We start from the raw sequence: 22,459 nt of genomic DNA, 5'->3' as shown, positions 1-22,459 counted from the left end.
CTTTCAGACTTCTTTTAGAGAGACTCCATCGATTGTGCATTTCCCAATCTGTGGTGAAAAGTTTTGTCACCAGCAGGAAAAAATGATATAAAGTTAATTTATATCGATTAGTATGGACAAAGTGACATAAACCAACAACTGTGTGTGTGTGTGTGTGTGCGTGTGTGTGTGTGCGTGCGTGCGTGCGTGCGCGCGCGCGCGCGTTTCATATTTGTGCACAACAAATTTGTGATTTATGAATGGTATTAGCTAAATGGAATCACTGTCCCAGAATTAGGGAACAGTGATTCCATTTAGCTGATATCATTTTATTGGTATTCAAAATGCACTAGGCAGGTAAATGTCCGATCCCAATAAGGGCATTAATGTTATGTGATTGGGCATACTGGTTGCCTCGTTTCTTGGCTAGGTTTCTTGGTTGACTTGTTGAGCATTTGGAAATTTGATTCAAAGTCATTTAATGTGCATGTGCATTCTTCAGATTCAGTGCTTGCCAGTTGACACAAAGCTCCATTCGCTTAACTGTTAGAAACATTGTATTTGTGGTAATAAGATACAGCTTGTCAACAATCAGGATATTCATAAGGTAAACTGCCAGTGTCTACATGGCTTCTTGCTCTGTGTTTCTGAACCTGATGAATATGTCTTGAGCAACTGAAGTCATCTTGTGTTCTGATGAGTTAAGTGTTCAATTATTATAACAGCTTGCAGAATGGTTGCTAAGGAAGTCTTAACTGTTGGGGTAAATTCTATCAGCTTCTTTATTAGTCATGAAATGCGATTTATTGAGCTCTCCTTACAAATCTTCTTCAGTTGAGAGGCATTTAATGGAGTCATGTAAGCTTTTTGCCTTTCACTGCCAGTTTTTGCCATGGAGTGTAAAATGTGTTATTTTATCTAAACTGAAACCGTGTTATTTTATCCGAAAGCAAGAAATTATGTTGTTTACATAGATGAAAGTATGTTTGCTTGTTTTACCCTGTGTTATATAAATTTATATTGTATTTATTTTTCTTGGATGTTTTCTTTTTAATTATGTTTTATGCTGTGTATTGGGTCATGTTTTGCTTTTTCTGTTGTTTCATTTAATTTTTTCCTTGAAATTTTCCGTTTTATATATATATATATATATATATATATATATATATATATATATATATATATATTCCGTTTTATATATTATGTGCATAGTGTTTTGTCATCTACTTAGTGTGGTATCATGTGGCTGAATTCAGTGGATGTGGTGTTGCTTGATTATTAAGCATACCATGTTTTCTGATATTCTCAGTTATTGGAGAGAAGCCTGTCTCCACGACTGCATATGTTGTCACAGTAGTTACTTCCAGGTAATGACATATTTATTTCCATCAGAAATTTTGTGGCACTATCTTCCAAGTTTAGTTCTATGCACATAAAGTGTTTTGCATCAGAAATTTTGAATACTACTTTTCTCCATCTAAGCAATCAAGAGTCAGAGACATATGGTTGTCAGCGTCAAATTTACATTTTTTTCCCTAATTTGCCTTGAGGTTATTATTGAACTACTTCTCTTTCCAGGATCTGCCTGAATTCCAAGAAGAAAATCTGTTTTGGAAGATAGCTATTTGTCATATGTGACATGACTAATAGATCAGAGTTGGTGAGGTGATGGTTAATCATTGCATTAGTACAGTTTGATTCAGCCAAAACACTAATTCCAGTACGCTTGTCTTTCCAGTTAATCTTAAGGATTCTCAGAAGGCTATTGGTATTTTTCCAGTTTTTCTTGCAGTATGTGTTCATCTCCAAATGACACAACACTGTTGTGATAACAGTGATCCCAAAATCTATAAGTAATAGCTTGGATATATTGGCCATCAAAGAATATTTTTATCAAAAGAACAAAAGCCATACTTGGACATTTCAATTCTGGGATTGTTCTACCATATGACTGGCAGTACTTGCAAATTTTTGCTGCCAGCTGGTGGAGACACATTCATGATTCACATTCCTTAAAATGCTATGTGAAAGTCTCTTCCCAGTTGCCTATCTTTGATTCTTAAGTGAACAGTACCTATTAGATTTGCTACTTAAATGTCTGACAACTGGTGTTGGGAAGTAGATGGCGTTGTATGTAGATGATGATGGTAGTAGCATCATCATCTACATACAATGCCATCTACTTAGATGATGATGGTAGTAGCAGTTCTGTGTAGTTTGGTGGAGATGGAGAGTACAGTACCTTCTGTCGATGAGTCCTTGGAGGTGTCACGTAATAATAATAATAACAAGAGTATAGGAAAATGGTACAAAGATGTGAATTCAAAGAAGATCTATTAAACAAAAATAGAAGAAAGTAACTGAGATTCAATAATTGAGTAACAAATTGAAAAGTTTTTTGTCTTGGATGAAAAGGAAGTCTAATTAATTTCAACACATTGAATTTGAATATGAATTCATTGTGTTGTTTTTCCATTTTTAGGATTCAAAATTACATGTTGAAATGCTAATGGTATTTTCTATCAACTTACCAATTAATCTATAAAAAGTATTTTATTTATAGTCAGTAACACTTGTTGTCTGTTTAAAAAACAGCAAATGTCAACAAGCTTGCTGGAATTTCAATGTCTCAGTACCACTATAAATTAAAGATGCCAAGAAATTATATTCTGGGTTTAATCCTTTATCCAAGTGCAAGCAAACCAAAATTTTCATGTGAAGTAACTTGTGTATAGAGGCTAATGACTTCACATCAATTTCCTTAGTATCTCATAATGCAACACACACATATCTTTATATACATATGTGATGCATTATGGGAAAGGCCACTACTCAGACCAGTTTTGACGTTTATTGAGGTGAAAAAGTAAAGGGGTCGTCATCATAGGCCTAGAGTAGTTAGTATAGAGGTGTAAGAGAGCCTGGTAGTATTAGGAGAAAGAAAAGACAGATAGATAGTATGAGAGATAGAGAAAAGTCCTCAGCTTTTTTATATCATCACATAGCCAAAGGCTATCAGTTTTCCTTTTTCACCAATCTCATGTAGATGAACAACCAAAAGACCAATTGAAACTAAAGTGCAAAGATGACTGATACCTTGGTGGTTAGCCTTATCTGAGTTTAACCACCTTGAGTTGGCCTTCTCTGCCTGGGAGTGCTCTCCAGTCATTCCTGCAATTGACCATAAAGACCCCATTGAATTAAGATGATGGAACCATTTAAAAAACCTCTCATAGCAAAAATAAACAGAATTTTATCTCCCCCAGGTGAATATTGCATAATGTGGGTGATCTACACCACCTAGTCAAAAATTTGATATCTCCTAGAATGCTTCTTTCTAAATACAAAAATCGTCTGACTGAACAATAAACTTTCCACAATGCAATATTATAAAGCATTTGGATGTCATATTGCTGGTTTTCAAATTCCTGTTTCTTTCTAACATTCTATAAATGGTATTTTAATTCATAATTATAAAAAAATCAAAATCCTCTTCCCATTTCTGATAGGTGATGGGTACTGCAAAAAAATAACCTGTTCTTTTGTAAGTAATGAAATGCCCAACATATGACATAATCTGTTCCAAATATGCAGGACAAGAGGGCAGCTGTAGAATGCATGTTCTACTTCTGATTGGTAAAAGATGTCACAGATTGGATCTCCAATGTTAAAGTACCTCCATTTGATGGTATTAACTGGAAGGAGACCATATGCAATTCTCCAAGCAAGATCTCTCCCGTTAGAATATCCTGTAACTTCAGTAAGTTATGAATAGGGTGACCAGATTAAAAATTTGGTTTTGGGGTATCATACGTAGATTTTGGGGTATTCATTATTGGCCTTGGGGATAATCACACTATCAAACATAAAGAACGAACAATTATAATAAGATTATGAACACTAATGTAAACTTTTAGAAATATTCTCATGATATGCTTTGCATAATCATTTACAATATAAATTCGATAAACCTGATTTATTTTATCAAAAGAGAAGTATTTACCTAACAGTATTTTTTATTTGAGTGAATTTCTTTCAGCAATTTTTCATTTTTTAATACAACTGCATAAAATTCTTTGCATGACATATTGTAATTGGTTTTCATCAGTGATTCTCCCTCAACAGTTTTTAGGTCTAATCTGTTCCTATCCTTTTTCCAAGAGTTGAACATTAAGCTAAATACTCGCTCACTCATTGCATTTGAGTGAGGCAAAGCAAAAACAAAATTAATAATTTTTTCAATATTAGGTACATTGTATGCATTTAAAAATTTTATCCAAATATCTGTGATATTTTTGATTCTTTTGTGTCAATATTTTTATGGAACAATTTTAACAGGACGTACTCTTCATATAGCAAATCAATATTAATATTGAAAATTTTAAATAAATCTATAACTTTTAAGAAAAGATCAAAATGTGCTAATTCATGTAATTTGAATATATTAAGATACTCATACTTATTATTTTCAAAACTAAATCTTTTTTCAATATACTGAATTAAAGTTTTCAGAAAATCGTCTGCCCTTTTCTTAAACAAATTTACCTCTACTGGTTTGTGACAAGATTTCAATTTTTGTATAGCAACGAATCTATAAAAATGATCATTTAATTTAGGCAGTAGAGAGTTTCTTAGATTGGCCATTAGGTTAAATAGTTCTATTATAATTGGACCATCCTGCTCTAGATTACAAATTACGTTTTGGACACAGGTTGCTGCATTTGAAAAGAAAGAAAGGTAGACTTCAGGTAATTCGTTCGAAAAAAAATCTTGTAAACAAAGATAGAAAATAGTTTTTCACTGGCTCAAAATTTTTGTTTAGCCTATCTACTGCTGGAAGGAGTGACAACCATCTTGTAGGAACATGACGCATTAGATCTGAATATTCTAGGTCGCAAAATTCATAATGTTCTTTTAAATTTTCTAACCTTTTACTATGTGAACTAAATTCATTATATGTTTTTAAAATTACACATTCTATATCAACTTCTAAACAGCTTGTAGCTTTTCTTGTTGCATTGTGTTAGACATGGCAAAGACACCCCATATCTATTAAATCCTTATTAAATTTCTTTAATTCTGTAAATACACTCTGATTGATACCAAAATTTAGATTAGCATTATCACTGCAAAAACTAACAATGTTCTGGATTTAAATTCAGCTCCTTCAACGTTTGAAGTAAGTAAAGTGAAATATCCTTTGAAGTTTCTGACTAGCTGTTAAAGAAACTCAAAAGTTTTGTTTGAACTCCTCCACTAAAAATATCTACACATTAAAGGAAACATTTTAATGTTTCCTTTATTTGATGAATCTGTTGCAATTGAAAATGGCTGGTTTTCTCCTAAATTCTCGACAACTGTAGATATACAGTCTTTTGCTCAAACATTTGTTATTATTTTAGATATTTTTGTTCATGCGCATGTCAATTGAGAAGCGATTTTTGAATCACTAATTAATGTTTTGAATAATGAACTGATGCAATCCGATAATCAATAGCTATGTGCATGTTTCACTGTGTGATTAACAAACATAGCTTCGGTGGCAACAGTCTTTTGTTCTTCAGTCGAAACTAATGACGACATCGAGGAAATAAAAAATGAATTTAAAGTTGGATTACTAGCAAATACTTTCCCTTTTTTATGCTTATTACTTAGCATATGCTTTTTAAGGTCATAAACACCTCCATTTATTATGGAAAATTCACAATTGCACCATAAACATTTCGCCTTACCAACAGTTCTTCCTTTAATCACCGAGGTGTAAGTTTTCTGCCACTCCTTGTTGAAATAATTCTGATGTTTTATCTTCTTTTTTTTCTCTTGATTCAACCTCTGTATTTTTTCTTCTTCTGTATTTGATGATGATGAAGAGGACATTCTGTGAAAAGGGTTAAAGTAGTATTTATAGAATTTTCTGCCTTACATTAATGCAATGAAATAAAAAAGATCTCAAGTAGTGACCACGGGAGCCCGTATTTCCCCTCATGTCGGGCCTGTGACAGGTGCTGAGCATTACAAAGTAAGCATAATATAAATATCCTATAACAATCTATATAAGTAGGATACAAAGTTGTTTTTTGAGTCTTTGAGAATGCTCAAATTGTATGATCTTGGTATTATATGATTTGTAGCGTTTACATTTTGCTTACTTGGTGGCATTCCCAGTAAAGGCAATAGTCAATATTTATTTAGTACAGAAAACTGAAAAATGGATATTATGTCCGAAACACTGAAAAGTTGTATTTTTCGTATCCCATTTAAGATTTTACAAAAGAGGTATTTTATAAATTTAATTCAGTAAATGGGGTATTATACCCCAAAATGGAGTACGTCTGGCCACCCTAGTTATGAAACTAAGTTATTCTCAGTACCTAACCATAGAAGTTCTTGGAAAAAGAGATTAAAGATTTCTTTATAGCAAATTTTACTTTTATTAATGGAAAGAATGTCAATGCCTGAATACTACAACATTCTGTGTTTAACTCTAAGACTGCTACAACATTCTCAGCTTTTGGATCTGTATAGTCATTTACTCCAATAGGGGACAATGAAAACCTAGGTAATACCAGAGAAAGTCTGCAACATTTTAAGGATTTTTGAATCTATATTGCTTGAATAGCAGAATTTTAAGACTGGAAGCCCAAAGCCTCCATGCTTCTTTGTTAGTTTAAGAAATTACTTATTAACTGCTTGGTATTAGCTGGACCAAAAAAAGCACAGGTTTACAATATAATTGCTTTTCTTCATTTTCTGTAATGTCTATAATATTTATTATGCACAACTGAGCAGGGAAGATTATAGTTTTAAGTACTATGGCATTAGCAGAAAAGAAAAGTGGCTCCAATTTCTAGTCTTCTAAGGTATTAATATTTTTGTATATAAGTTCTTGAACTGGTAATATTGAGTAAGTGGAGAAGGAAAGTATAGTGAGGGGCTCTCTCTCTCTATCTCTCTCTCTCTCTTAGAGGTTAGTCCAAAAAGAATGCCTCTGAGATCCCACTTTCCAAAAACTTTTAATTTTGTCTTGTCTACATTAGCAGTTAATCCACTGATCTTGTAGAATTTCTCCAAAATACCAAAAAAAAAAAAAAAAAGTGTATATGGAATCGTTATCCCTCAAAGTGTCTACTTATTAACTAGGTAGGAGGAGTAGATCACATAGCAGAAAGTGATTAAATTCTACTGCTCAGCCTGGAACTCCATATACTTGTGTACTTTTGATTATAAGAGGGTGATCTGAAAAGTTCTTGTTCTCGGCCATAGATGGCAACACTATGAGCAAGATTTTTTTTTTTTTTTTTTCCCTAAGTTGGTACATCTGTCATAAGTACCCATGTGAAATTGCAAGTCATTCTATCAAGTAGTTTGTTTTATACAGCTGTTCATAAAAGTTTATTGGCACTCTTCTCCTTCATTTTCGACAATTAAGAAATGGGCTGCCGAGTTTGCCATACACCAGCATTGAAGATGATCCACGTGAAGGACATCCAAAAAATGTAACAACACCAGAAATCATTGATCAAGTGCACGATATGGTATTGGATGACCGTCAAGTCAAAGTGTGTGGAATTGCTGAGACTATAGGCATTTCAAAAGAATGTGTAGGATATAGTTTGCACGAAGAATTGCATATGAAAAAGCTTTGTGCAAGATGGATGCCACGTTTGCTCACAGCAGATCAAAAACGCACTCGCATGAAAATCTCTGAACAATGCAGAAAAGGTCATGGCATTGGTGTTTTGGGATACTAAAGGCATTTTGTTTATTAATTATCTTGAAAAGGGTAAAACAATAACTGGGGAATATTATTTCGATCTTTTAACCAGACTAGATGAAAAAATTCATGAGAAAAGACCCAGTTTGCAGAAGAAAAAAATCATCTTTCATTAGGACAATGCACCTGCCTACAAAGGTGTTTTAGCAATGGGAAAATAAGGGATCTGCACTATGAATTGTTGGAACATCCAGATTTGGCTCCCTCTGACTTCTGTCTGTTCCCAAAACTAAAACTTTGTCACTGGTCAGCATTTTTCTTCGAATCAAGAAGTGATTGCAGCTGTAGAGGGGTATTTTGCTGATCTTACTGAGAACCACTACAGGGATGGGATAATGGCACTGGAGCATCACTGGAATAAATGTATTAGTCTTAAGGGAGATTATGTTGATAAATAAAAATACTTTTGAAATTATAAATTTGTTTTTTCATTGTTAGGCCAAGAACTTTTCAGACCACCCTCATATATCTCATTCCTACTTTGAGCCTGTTATTGATAATGTGGAAAAATATCTTGTGGTCATTATTAGATAGAGAAATAGGTTTTCAGCTGCTGATTAAGGTATAATGGTCTAATTTCTATTAGATTTTGTAATGAGGATGGTGTGGCTTGCTACAAATTCACTTGGTATGTTTCCTGAGGATAGAAAAGAATTAAACAGTATAACTTGAATGAGAAGAATAAAATCACAGGCCTCATGGTAAAGTTCTGTCCCTAGGCTATCAGGTCGTTGAGATTTTCTTATCTGACATTCTTTATGGGCTGCTGTAATGGATCTTTTGAGCTCATCTTGGATATGAACAGGAAAGACATTAATGTTGCAAGAGTTATAATTTCCTACAGTACTATTGTCTTCAAACTGAGTTTTATAGTGATTTTGAAAGGCATCGAGGATGTCTTGAGTGGTGGACATGTCTTCACCATCAACATAGATTTGAGCGATGGTATTTTCTTCACAGAATTTAGTGAACTGTCTATTGAAGAATGCAGGTGGACTATCTGCTAAGTACTCCTGTATTCTTATTTTAAAATTTCTTTCTTCTACTTGTTTCTGCCTTTTCATTTCTATCTCTGTGTTAATGTTTTTAATGATGTTTTTGCATTCTACACCATTCTGTTGGTTTACTATGAATCAACTTCTCTCTTTATACAGGTCCTTCAACTTTTTTCTTTTGAGGAAAGCCTATTCCTTTCCCTGTTCAATCATATTCTGTTTTACTGCTCATTTATAATTTAACCACATATTCTAATTCCTGGTAACATTATTCCAGTTTGAACAGAGGGTCTGGAATTGGTTGAAGAGATCAATGGAAAATTGGATGGAAATCCCCATGGTCCAGAACTGATCTCTGTTTGTTCCATACAGCAGAATTTAAGTAGAACCAGATTATGATCTGACATGTTGATGTCAGGATGTTTTATCTGAATTATCCTATTTATAAAGGAACAAGGGATACAAGTGCCTCTGTAGTGCCATTGGAAGAACAGCGGAACATTGTGCCTTTCAATTGGAAAAGACCTGGATTCGATTCTTGTTGTGACAAGGGGAATCCTTATATGGGCTTTTTCAATTGAAGGTGAGTTAGCCAATCTCATATGGAAGTAGTAGGGTATTTCCTTCCAGAAACTTGTGTTTTTTGTCCTGCTTACAGACAAATCGGCCTTCTAAACACACACACAATTTACAGACAAAAAATACTGTTGCTGTTGATGGTAGTAGTGTCATAGTAGAAGAATTAAGTAGTAGTGGAGAGAGTGAGATGTATTTATCGAAGTAAAGTGCCTTCTTGAAATGAGTCCTTGGACTCCCTGGAGATGTCACGTAATAATAATAATAATAATAAATTCAATCATGATTGGTACCAATATTTGGATTCATGTATGTGTAAGCCTGGAGATTAGGATTGCGAATCCTCCATATGTCTACTAGTGAGCATTGTTGAGACATATTTTTAACTGTGCATATCCCACTTTTCCACTTCTGGGGGTGCCCTCCTTTTTTGTTTAATGTGGGGTTTTCAATACAATTTTAGTCTCCAGCTGCTATAATGTAGTGGGTACTATATAAATATGGCTGCAATTATGGAAGAATTTTCATCTAACTGTTCCATTGGATGGAGCATAAACATTTATAAACCTTATTACACATTCACAGTCTATTGTCAAGATTCTCACTTTTGCATCCCTTTGGATATTACAGAATAACCTGATGGGGGGGGGGGTATTCTTCAGCCCTGTTAAATCTTCCAATCTGTGAAAGTTTTTATATCTGAAGAAGTATGTTTCTTTGAGAAACAAAAACCTGATATTATGGTGTATCAAAAGTTTATATATATAGCTTCTTTTTAACTTGCCTTTTGAATCCTCTTACATTTAATGAGACAATGCAGAAAGGATATGATATGATTATTGAAGTGTCACAATTAAGTCTTTAACTTCTAGATTTTGGAATCTGATGAGGTCTTCAACTTGTAAAGGAGCAATTGCGTAACCTACTTCTTGTAAATTGTTTTCCAATGTTTTACAGTTGCTTTCCATTATTTCAATTTTATGCCTATCATTCTTGATTTCAACGCTAATTATTTTCTTTTCATGTAGATGATAATCGTACTGATTATTTTTTCTTTAATTCTATCTCTCACTTTCCCTTTATTAGCATGAGATGGTTCCTCCTAGTCCATAAACTCTTCTGAGCCTGAAGAGTCTTCGTTTGACAATCCACAATCTTCTCTATCTTTACATTTTTTATAATTTCTTCTTCTTTTAGATTTAGTTCCTTTTTTTATTGCATCTTTTAATTTGTTTTGTTTTTAATGGATTTAAGCCAAATACAAGGATTATTCAAAAAAACACCAAACTTTTTAAATATCATGCCAACCAGCACAGAGAGTGTGCTGCAGCTACTGAGCACACTTAGCTGCAAGTTTTGACAGCAAACTGCCATCTGCCCCATTCTGTTATGAGCATTAGTTATCAAGTTACATCCACTGAAGTGAGCACGTGCACAAGCTGTTCGTCAGATTAGTGACAATGAAAGAGCTTAAAGAACAGTGTGTGTGTGTTTGTGTAAAATTTTGTTGCAAACTTGGTAAAAATTTTACAGAGACGTTTCAGTTGCTTAACCAAGCATACAGGGAGGACTGTATGAGCCAAACACAGTACTATGAGTGGTTTAAGCATTTTAAAAATGGCAGAACATTGGTCGGTGAAGATCCCAGGCCTGGACGACCTTCCACATCAACAGACGACAACCATGTCGAGAGAGTTTGTGCTGTGATTTGTGGAAATTGTCATTTAACTGTCCAAGAAGTTGCTGACAAAGTGGGCATCAGCATAGGATCTTGCTATCAAATTTTGACTGAAAAACTTCAGGTGCGTTCTGTCAGTGAAAAATTCATGCTGTGTTTGTTGACTGACGATCAGAAAGAGAGAACCATGTTGAAATCACTCAGGAACTGCTTACCAATGCAAATGGTAATGAAAACTTTCTTAAGAACATCATAAAGGAGAAGGATGTCATTTCCAAACCATAGAGGAGATTCAGGAAAATGTGATAAGTGAACTGCATGCCATCACAGAAAGTGCAATCCAGGAAACATTCCGACAATGGAAGAAACATTAGGAACGGTGTATTGCCAGTGGGGGGGGGGGATACTTTGAAGGGAACAGTTCTTAAAATATTATAAAATGAGCAATAAAGTCTTTATAGTAAAAGTTCAGTCTTTTTTTGAACTCACCTTGTAGATACTGCAGGACCAAGAGTTTTTACTTTAAGACAAACAATCAAGAAATCATGTGAATATAACAGGAACCTGTGTTTAAGTTTTGTAAATCTGAAAAGGTATATGATCACATTAAATTGTCCAAAGCACTACAGTTATATGTTCATAATAGTGCTTCATGGTATAAACTACATCAAGAGAAAAAAAATATAATTAATTCATTGAACTTAAAAATATTTCACTTATTTTCTATGCAGCATCTTCAAAACACAAATTACAACTTTGACAAGCATACACTCAACTAGGTAGTTTTAGAAGCAATTCGGATTATAACTGATATAGAACTAATGTCCTTACAAGGTGGCCCTCTAGGGGCTCCATAACCGTAAATTTAATTTGGAGAAGTCCAGTTTGCTTGGTCTTAGAATGACTGTCTCTGGGGGGGGGGGGGGGGGGGCTTCATAGCTAATGCTGATTCTAAAAATAGCCTCTAAGACCTATAGTGATTGATTTCTGTGTAGCACAGATGTCTTCTTCCATTTAATCCTGTGTGAAGAAACATCCAGAGTATGGTCTACCAGTCCCGACTTGCCATATAGACGATTGTGATGTAATATTTATGTTCTTCAAGGTGGATGTTAACCAGTCTGTCCAAAGTTAGCTAAATTGCAAGCAAAAGGAAATGTTGCACTCTAGCATGTACAGGAGGATGAAATGATCATTAGGGGAATGGATGAAAGTAGCTAGCAGAATTAGGGGTTTTAAAGTGGCATTGAGATTATTTTTGTGGAAAACGTCAGTTATTTTTTCTGGTGCACCTTGAATATAAGGTTTGGAAATAGCTTTGCTGTGATCTTCTATGTGGTTGCAGAATGGATGGGAGGTTGTATGCAGTATTTTAATTATTTCACAAGGACTGCAGCCATTGGCTAAAAGTGTTGTGAAATACTTGAGCTCAGTTTCAAGGGCTGTGTCATTTGAACAAATAGCCCTAGCTCTGTGTGTGAGTGGGTGTATTTTGAGCATGCCATACTGGTGAGATGGGTGGTGGTGTGATTATATAAATACCTTCCTATAGTTATATAAGCATGTCAGAAAGGGGAGACAATTGTTACCTTCTTTTTCTATTGTGAAGTATATTTTAGGATGTTGTTGTTTAGATGCACTGAAAGGTACAAAATGTATCTAGGCCATGAAGCCAAATAGCAGACACACCCTCTACAAAGCATAGCCAAATTATGGGCATGCTATGTAGAAGATAATATGTTATGTGTGTGTGTGTGTGTGTGTGTGTGTGTGTGTGTTCTTTTCATGAAACATAACCAGAATAGTTCTGATTTTTTTTAGTTGAAATGTTCTTGCTATTTTTCATAATTCCAGCCATGTCCAAATGAATGTTATTAGCCACTGTGGGTGACAGAATAGATACCACACTCCACACTGGTCATTATTTGAATAATGACCAGCATGGTCATTAGCCTAATCATAAGTTAACATATACAATTATATGTTGTAAATGCGACATTTACTGTATACTTTGTATAGAGCAAAATACAGTTTGTATTTAAACTGAAGGTGAATGGTTCAAATTGTAGGAAGCATAGGAATGAGGTTAAATCAGGTACGAGGCAAGAGTGCTTGCTATCATGTCTATGGATCACATTATATGTGGCTACACGCACACACACACGCACACACATACATACATGTATACTAAGAAAAGAAATTATACAGGAAAGAAACTGAAAGTTTGGGAAATGAGAAAGTGATGATAAACAAAATTGAATTGATGTGAGAATTTTAATAGAGATTTAACATACCATATTTCTTTAAATTCCATGTAATAGGTACAGAATTATTAAGTTCATCCAGTTCAGATTGTTTTACCATCTTTTGGTAACAAACGTGTATGAATTAAAATTGAACTACTTGAATATCTTGTGTTTATTCTAAATTCCAAATGTTATTAAATTCCATCCTCTTTTTTACTAATGTAAATGGTCTGTTTGATACAGAAACTGGAATGTTTAACAAATGTTTGCAAGAATTCTAGATATATAAAATATTCTTACCAGGGTCCTGGATAGACAACTTGATTTGAAGGCCAGATATATATGAGAGATTACTTGCTGGATTTCAAATAGCTAGATGCATAATGTGATGCCAATAATGCTAAGATTGTTGCATAATATAGATTCATGTGTATGATGTGCATCTAAAAGCTTACTGAATCAGAACATATTTTATGAAGTGCATCAGAAAAGCAGAGAATTATAAAGCCTCAATGATTTGTAAATTAATAAGCAGTTAGAATATATAAAATATAAGTTTTTTTGTTCATTTGTACAGTTGTTATCTGATCAGGTGTAAAAAAGTGTTACACATCCTACAAAATATCATACATCAGTATTTTTGTAATATGTCTTCTTAATTGCAGATTTAAAAAAATGAACTTTATTCTTTCAATCACTGATGTGCTTATCATGTGCAGTTGACAAATCTGTATTGTTTTACTTCTGATGTAATATACACTGACCATCCAGCTGCCAGAGATTGATAGAACGATGAAACTGTTTTACTCTGGTGGTGATAAATGGGAAGCTGGCATCAGCTTCATAGTGGACAGACAGTGCTGGAAGCATAATTACCTTCCAGCTAGTTTCAGATCGTTTGGCCATTCTCACCATCAACAGCACAATTAAGACTTATCCTGTTCACCTGTGCTTCAACTGAGACCAGCCTGGATACAGCAAAGGATGACTTCTACAACTAGCCCCAGTATACAACCAGCTCCAGACTGGACATGATCCTGCAGACTGAGCTGACCATTCTGGTTGGAGATTTCAATGCCCATGTTGATGCAAAGAGGACTGAATGAGAAGGAACACTGGACAGATTTGGTCATGGTGAGATCAGCGATAGTGGATTGCACTTGTTGTTTTTCGCTGCATCACACAACACGGTTGTAGGCAACAGCTACTTTCTACACCCTCGTAAACACCAGTTTACATGGTGCAACCCAGCTGGTGAGGATTCAGCCATCCTGGACTACATCTCAATTCCAATCTTCGCTCAAGAATGTTTGTGCAATGAGGGAGTCTGACTGTGGTTCTCACCACTATCTCATTCATACCAAAGTACAACTGTGGCTACAGCGGGCAAAGCACAAGACTCCCCCTACTTTCTGAACACCAAACTGGGCATTTCTTAGGGATCCAGGCAACATCTACTTTCTACACCCTCATAAACACCAGTTTACATGGTGCAACCCAGCTGGTGAGGATTCAGCCATCCTGGACTACATCTCGATTCCAATCTTCGCTCAAGAATGTTTGTGCAATGAGGGAGTCTGACTATGGTTCTCACCACTATCTCATTAGAGAAGTTGGCAAAGCACAAGACTCCCCCTACTTTCTGAACCAAACTGGGTATTTCTTAGGGATCCAGTGCTCAGGCAGGAATTTTAAATTACCTTATCAAACAGATTTGAAGTACTCAAACTGTTGGATGCCGTAGATGCAGAAGAGAAGCAGTTCATCAGCGTCTATCCTAGAGTGTGCCCTGCCATTCATGTCCACCTATCTGCTGTCGGACACAATCATGGATTTTGGATGAGTGCCTTTATCTGGTGAATAAATAGAAACAAGTCAAGCATGTCAACTTCGAACAGTGCCAGCAATTGAACAAAGAGGTTAGATGGAAGGTGAAGGCAGAACGTGAAGCCTACTGGAATAATGTCGCAGCTGATCTGGAAGAAGCATCCAGACACGAGTACCAGACTCTATATCAGATCCTCAGGAGACTGAGTGGTAAAACCAAATCAATAAATGACAACATCAAGAAGGCAGCTGCACCTTCATGAGCTCCCTTGTTGAGCACCTTCTTCAGCAGTGGAAAGAATTCTTCCAGCAGCTTTATAACCACAACCCACCCCAGGGGCCACCACCCATTGACCTGTCAGAGATTCCATTCTTCAATGGTGAACCAACGGTTGATGAACTGAAGAGTGCAATAAGATTATTGAGGAATGGAAAGGCATCCAGAATGGATCAAGTCACTGCTGAAGCGATTAAAGCAAGAGATGTCCTGCTGCAGTGGCTCCATGTCCTTCTGGCATGCTCGGAATGCATTCCAGCAATGTGGAAAAAAGCCATTATCATACCAAACCTGAAGAAAGGTGATATCTAGGAATGCAAGAACTACCATGGTATCAGCCTTCTTTCAATCATCAGCAAAGTATTCATGAAGGTTATACAAGCAAGGCTGCAGAAGTACCATGAACAGACTAGCTCTGTGAGGATAAAGCAGGTTTCAGGTTCCATCAGGCCTACACTGATCAATGTGATTGTCTTTATTGACTTCAAGTCCACATTTGACTGTGTTCATTGGCCTGCCTTGTGAAGATGTTAGAAAATGAGCATGTGCCACTGAAGATCATCCAACTTCTCTAAGTATGATATAGTGGTTGTATCATACTTAGAGAAGTATGTATGAGCTATCTGAAGATTTTCCTGTCTGAACTAGAGTCCATCAGGGAGATGTAATTTCTCCCCTTCTTTTCAATATTGTGATTGATGCCATTATGAGAGAAACTTTGAAGCGTAGACATGTAGTTCAGTACAGTGCAAACAACTTTCTGACTGACTTGGTGATTGCAGTTGGCAGTGTCATATTTGCCAACACAGATGCAGAGGCTACCGACATCCTCTGTCATGTTGTCTGTACCACTGAACTGTATAGTCTTGGAAGCAATGTGGACAAAACCAAAGTTATGACCACAGATAGATCACAGGCTGATGTTTATCTTAATGGTGTCCAAATCGAGCAGGCCCATAAATTCAGTTATATCTGGGGTCACTTGTGCAGGATAAGAAAGTCGCATTCACCATTGAAGTGCACAGTAGCATTGTCAGGTAACAGAAGCTTTCGTCTCACTCAAATGGTGCCTCTGGAAGAGAACCAACATCTCCACCAAGACCAAAATTCACCTCTTCCAGACACTGATCATGCCAATCCTCATGTATGGAGCAGAAACATGGACTCTACTTGCATCAGACTTGAACAAGCTTGAAGTCTTCCAAATGCAATGCCTGCAACAGATCCTGGGTATCTCGCTTTGTGATCGGCACTGTAAATGAAACTATTAGGTAAGCTGTGACAACTCACCTGCTGTCGAAGAACAAATACAAAAACGTAGACTGCAGTGGTTTGGCCATGTCTGCAGAATAAACACTAGTTAGCTGCCTCACAAGCTTCTCTGGCGTGAATGACATGCCCACTGGAGAGTTCAGGAAGCAGCACCGAGTAAAACATGACTTGGACATGTCAAGGATGACCTGCAGAACCAGCTGCTGACCATTGACATGGCCAGAGTTGTCTCCACTGATCGCCAAGAATGGAAGTGTATTATGAGTGATATATGGAATCCAGCTGCACCTACAACAGCGTATTGGTTGAGAGGTCAAGCTTCATCAATTGCCAGTTAAGGACTAAAGAAGAAGAAGAACATACACTGTATAGTACATCATTTTTATGCTCTATTTATGACCCATTATTTTTGAATTTTGTAATTTTCCTTTCACTTAGATATCGGTTAAAGGGATCAAAGAAGAAAACATTTCGCAGATATGCTAAAAAAGTTACATAGTCTTAAACATTCTGAATTTTAAAATATAAACACCTTGTTTTTCTGTTTAAATATGCGTTATCACAAATATAATAATATTCATGATAATACATTATGTTATAAAATATATAATATTTCATTTAAAAATTATAATGAAACGACAGATTATTTATTTCAGAAATCCAGGAATCCTTTGGCTAAACCCGACACTTGTAGAAATGAACCTACTAATTGTTCAGATATTGAAATGGAAGATATAAGTGCCCAGTTGCTTTCTCCGAGCACTTCTGGAAAATGTTCACAGCTACCTGTAGAGAAGGATGATGATAGTGATAATGATGACTTTGAATCCAAGGTTGACAGTTCAGTTCACAAAGGTATTCATATTTAATATATATACATATGTCTAACACAATTCATCACTCAAATGGCTGTGAATGCATAGAACCACAAGAGAAATTGGAATAAACATAGTCCTGTCTCACTTTAGCAAAGGCCATTATATTTCACTTACTAAGAAAAGCTATCAATTTATATCCTTACCAAAGCTGGGCTAAAGAAAATTCACTACAGCATTTCTTGGATACATCTCTATTTCATTAGTCTAACTGCCTGTTTTCCCTTCTTAAAAGAACCTTCAGACCTGTGGCTATTGTAAATGAAGAGGATTCCTCTTACATTCTGGTTTCAGTTAATTCTTGCAACTTTTTACAAGTTTGCTTATAGCAAACTTGTACAAATAATTTTTCATAGTAAATTTTTCTTGGAAGAGCTTTGCATATGGAGTTTTGGTTGAGATTTGATAGTTTGTAGTGATTGCATTTGTTATGATGGTGTTTGCTATAGTTTGAGCTGAATGCATTCACATTATAAGATATTTCCAAGGTATTAGATTAGATCTGGCAAAGTGTACTAAATAAACTATCTATTGTTTGTAATTGGATGGACAGTTTTCTTTATGGTTTTTCATTCTTCACTTGTTATCATGGCTTCCTCTCTTCAAATTTCCCTACTAATGCTAGGACATTCTGGAAAACTGTGTACTTTTTGCTCACTTTCTTCCTGTATATAAACTTTGGATAATAACTGGGTTTTCTCTATCACATTTAATTTCTGTTCTTGGACTGACATACATCTAACATTTTCTGAAAAGTGAAAATGTCACATCCATAACCTCATCAGTCTCTATTATGGTTGTGCTTTACTGCTTAAGCTATTACTTCTCATATATGTAGCTGCTAACCCTATACAAGTACTCTCAAATCGTAGAATGAAGGTTTTTCTGTGCATACCCCAAATGTTCTCACATTTGGGGTGTGCACAGACAAACCCTAGTAAAAATTCTTGATGCTATCCAGATGGACAAGAAGATAGGTATTAATTGGCGATCCCTCTCTTAGGCTCTTTTGACTACTTTATTAGGCATTTTGTTTCTGCCATATCTTATCTTCAGGCGTTTTCATGGAGATTTTGTTAACATCCATTCACAGATCAATTTAGCAAACCAACTGCTCCTCTCTCTCTTTTATTCTCAATCTATTCCTATCCTCTGAAACAACTTCCTCACATATCATTTCCCATGAACCACAACTCTCTATCTGTTTAATAATATGTTTTTTCTTTCTCTCTTCTGAGATCTCCTACCTGCACATAGCACTAATGTACACTGTGTAACCTATTGTGTGTGAGATTCATGTAAACAAACAAACAAACAAAAAAAAATAGTGTTTCCACTTTTGATTGTGGTAGTTCATCTTATCAAATGGAACTTTCACATCACATCTCAAATCGCACGTGCTTTGAATGCTATGTTATCATTCTGCATCATTTATTTATTTGTTTTTTGAAACATTTCTGTAAATGAATAGTGTGCTATGTCTAAAACATGTTTTAATTTGTCATCTGCTTCCCTTATTTTTGACAATAACCAGATTATCTGGTTAGCCTAATAGATAGTGTTTCCACTCTCGAATCAATTAGCTGTAGGTATGTCCACTGTGATATGGATGTTGCTGAATGTTTTTAGGTGGTAGATGATTTTCATCTGTATAAGACTTCTATCCTGTATGGATTGGATACCCAGAAGTGGGAATAATTACATGCTTTGTCTGTACACTAGATTTCTAGATTATCCACTCATAGTACTAAATGCATACTCATAGCACAAAATGTACTTTAGGTTGGCAAAATTTTGCAAATACAAAAAGTTCGGAAAAATAAGATTTCACTTACAATGTAACAGTCCATACGTATTTGAAAGAAATTAATGTAAATTATCTCCTTTTTAATCCTAATGACATGTGAGTTACATCAATTGTAAGCATGTAGCTTTTATTAGAAGCATTTTAGTCTTTATTAATAACATAATTATTTTAAGTTACTGCCAGTAGTTTGCACAAACCAGACAAAAAAACGATAAAAAAACATTTCTTTTAAAAAACATATTTATATATTTTTTTCCATATTGCTATTTATATCATTTAAACACATTCTTTATTCCTCAAAAAGCATATTCTGAAAGATAATGCTTTGATTCCATTTCTTGCTTTATTAAAGATTTGTGGTAGTGTCACAATGAATGATGAACATTTTTAAAGGTGATTTTTTTCAACAAGCAATAATAAATTTTCAAAGTTTTTTTATAGCCATCCCACACTGAGAGTCATTTTAGAAATTATGGACTTTACAACTGTGTTATAAATAACTCATTTAATTTCCTGATGTTTCGATCTTCATATTAAGATCATCATCTGGAGCATATACAAATATACAGAACCAGCTGAGGTACATTGCATACAGTAAGCTATACTGTATGCAGAAATGTATGTATAGAGAAACAATGATTTGATCACAAGTTATTCTACTGGCATGACCTCTAGCGGAAAAAAAAATGTTAATTATTTAAAAACTACATCAAGCTAAATTCTATTTATGATAACATGAATAAACATTCTTTCTTATATATATAGTGGGGTGCTTAAGGGTCAAAGCTGCTGAGAGGAGACCTCCACATAGTCTTTAAAAGAATGCGGAGAACTGACCATGGCTTCTGACCTAATGTCCAATCCTCACCTTCTCGTGGTGCACCCTGTTGGATATCTACCTGGATATTGAACGAATGAGGATGAGCTGGAAATTTGGGATTTAGCCGACCAAATTGTATTCTTATTGGCTTAAACCAATATAGAAAATGATGGAAAAACATGACAAAATTTCATGCTGGCTGGGGCGTCGCCGGCTTAAACAAGGGGGGCCCCCCGTTGTTTTCGCCAGGGAACCAGAGCAAACAGCGAAAAGTCAGCTACTGGAACAAATCTGAAAGCACACCCAAACTCAACATCACCAGAGTTAAAGATCGGTACTATCAACATAAGAAGCCTGAATGGCAAAGAAATGGAGCTAGCTGAGGAATAAGATAAGTACCAGATCAACATAATAGGGGTGACTGAAACAAAAAGGACAAAAACTGGTGAGATCTTTCTGAGCAATAAATACAAAATGTTATATTCAGGAAATGACAATCAAGGAAAAGAAGGAGTAGCCATAGTATTCAACACAAAATATGAGGCTAATCTTCTTGAATGACAGGCAGTCTCAAGTAGAGTGATCTGGTCAAACATGAGAACGGGGAACTGGACAATGAGACTTATTTGTGCCTATGGTCCCACAGAAGGGTCTACTAAGGTACAAGTGGAGGAATTTTTTGAGGCTTTAGAGAAAGCAACTGACACAATGAAAAAGGAAAAGTTGTTCCTTGTTGGGGATCTAAATAGCAGAGTAGGAAATGATTGTCAGACATACAAAACTATTTTGGGAAAATTTGGAGAAAAGAGCAAAGCTAATAACAATGGCAAATACCTGTTGGATTTCTGTTCAGGACGTGGACTGGTTATTACTAACACCATGTTCCAACACAAAAATGTGCACAATTTGCATGGAGAGAAGAGGCAAGGAATAAGAAATTTCTCATTGGCTATATTATTGTTGATAGTGATGTTTTCTCCCTGGTACAGGACACCAGAGTGTACAGAGGATTTGAAATTGGAGGCGATCACTATTTAGTCTTGAGCAGGATAAAATTGAATTTCATATTGAAAGGAATAACATGTAAGAAAGTTTTAAAGCGAATAAAAGTTGAGCAGCTCTCAGATGTGAACTGTAGACTAAAATACACAAAGATTATTGTAAAAAAAAAATGAAAGAGTTTGAGAACAGGAACCAAACCTTGGAGATTCATTGGCAAGCCTTGAAGCAAACTCTGATTGATTCAGCCAGAGAGGCATGTGGTGAGGTTGTCTGCAAGGATAGAAAAATCAGAACTCCATGGTGGACACAGGAAGTTAAAGAGGCAGTGAAGGAAAAGAAGAAAGCATATCAAAAGTTCCTGGCAAATAAGTCAGCTTTTGCTCTTAGAGAATACAGAGACAGATGTAAGAAAGCGAAACATTGTGTAAAACTAGCTAAACAAAAGTCATGGGAGGACTTTTGCAAAAACATAGAAAATAAATATCAAGAAGGTGGTAAGATATTCTGGAGGTTGTTGAAGAAGCTTAGGAATGGAGGAAAGAGTGCTGTAAAAGGAGTTAGAGATGATAAAGTTGACATGAAAACAGGAGAAAAAGATATCCTTGAAGTATGGAGTAATTACTTCGAAAAATTGCTAAATGAAACAAGCAGTGATAGCAGAGTGGTAAAAAACACTCCACAGGCATACAGTCAGGAATACATCAGAGGTATTTCCCTACTGAGTGTTCCTGGCAAGATCTATGCAAGTATACTTGAGAAATGGTTGAGAAGAATTGTGGAAGAAATGCTTGGTGAAGAACAAGCTGGATTCAGGCCAAATAGAGGCTGTCAGGATCAGATCTTCACTTTACAACAGATAGTTGAGAAAGCATGGGAATATAACAAAGATTTGTATTTAAATTTGTCAATCTGGAAAAGGCATATGACAAGGTGCCCAGAGACAAGCTATTTAATACGCTGCAGTTATATGGTGTCAATGGGACATTATATCAAGCAATACTTGGTCTTTATTTGAGTTGTAAGTCAGCAGTTCGAATTGAAGGAAGTACAGGAAGATGATTTAATGTTAAATCTGGTGTGAGACAAGGATGTACATTATCCCCTCTGTTATTCATTATCTATATGGATCACATTATGAAGGAAAGTGGTATTAAACATGATATCAGAATTGGAGATGTTAATGTCAGCTCTTTGCTTTATGCTGACGATGTTATACTTCTAAATAAATCCGCTACAAGTTTGCAAGATTCTCTGACTAAATTGAATAACAGTTGTAATAAATATGGTATGAAGGTCAGCATTAAAAAGTCGGAGACAATGAAAATGGGTAG

At 35.4% G+C, this 22,459-nt stretch overlaps 1 protein-coding gene across 1 annotated transcript in view; it reads left to right on the top strand.

Moving 5' to 3' along the window:
* LOC150096080 (serine-protein kinase ATM-like) overlaps positions 1-22,459 on the top strand; it is a 250,619-nt gene that overhangs the window by 201,557 nt on the left and 26,603 nt on the right. Inside the window, exon 17 of the mRNA XM_090409613.1 lies at positions 17,281-17,479. Coding sequence (XP_090265739.1) covers positions 17,281-17,479 — 199 coding nt within the window. The remainder of the gene's footprint in view (positions 1-17,280; positions 17,480-22,459) is intronic.

The sequence above is a fragment of the Typopeltis vanoorti genome, chromosome 19 (assembly GCF_054136105.1).
Source record: "Typopeltis vanoorti isolate ZY-2024b chromosome 19, IOZ_Tvanoo_1.0, whole genome shotgun sequence".
NCBI lineage: Eukaryota > Metazoa > Arthropoda > Arachnida > Uropygi > Thelyphonidae > Typopeltis > Typopeltis vanoorti.
This window is presented reverse-complemented; position numbering and strand designations above follow the sequence as displayed.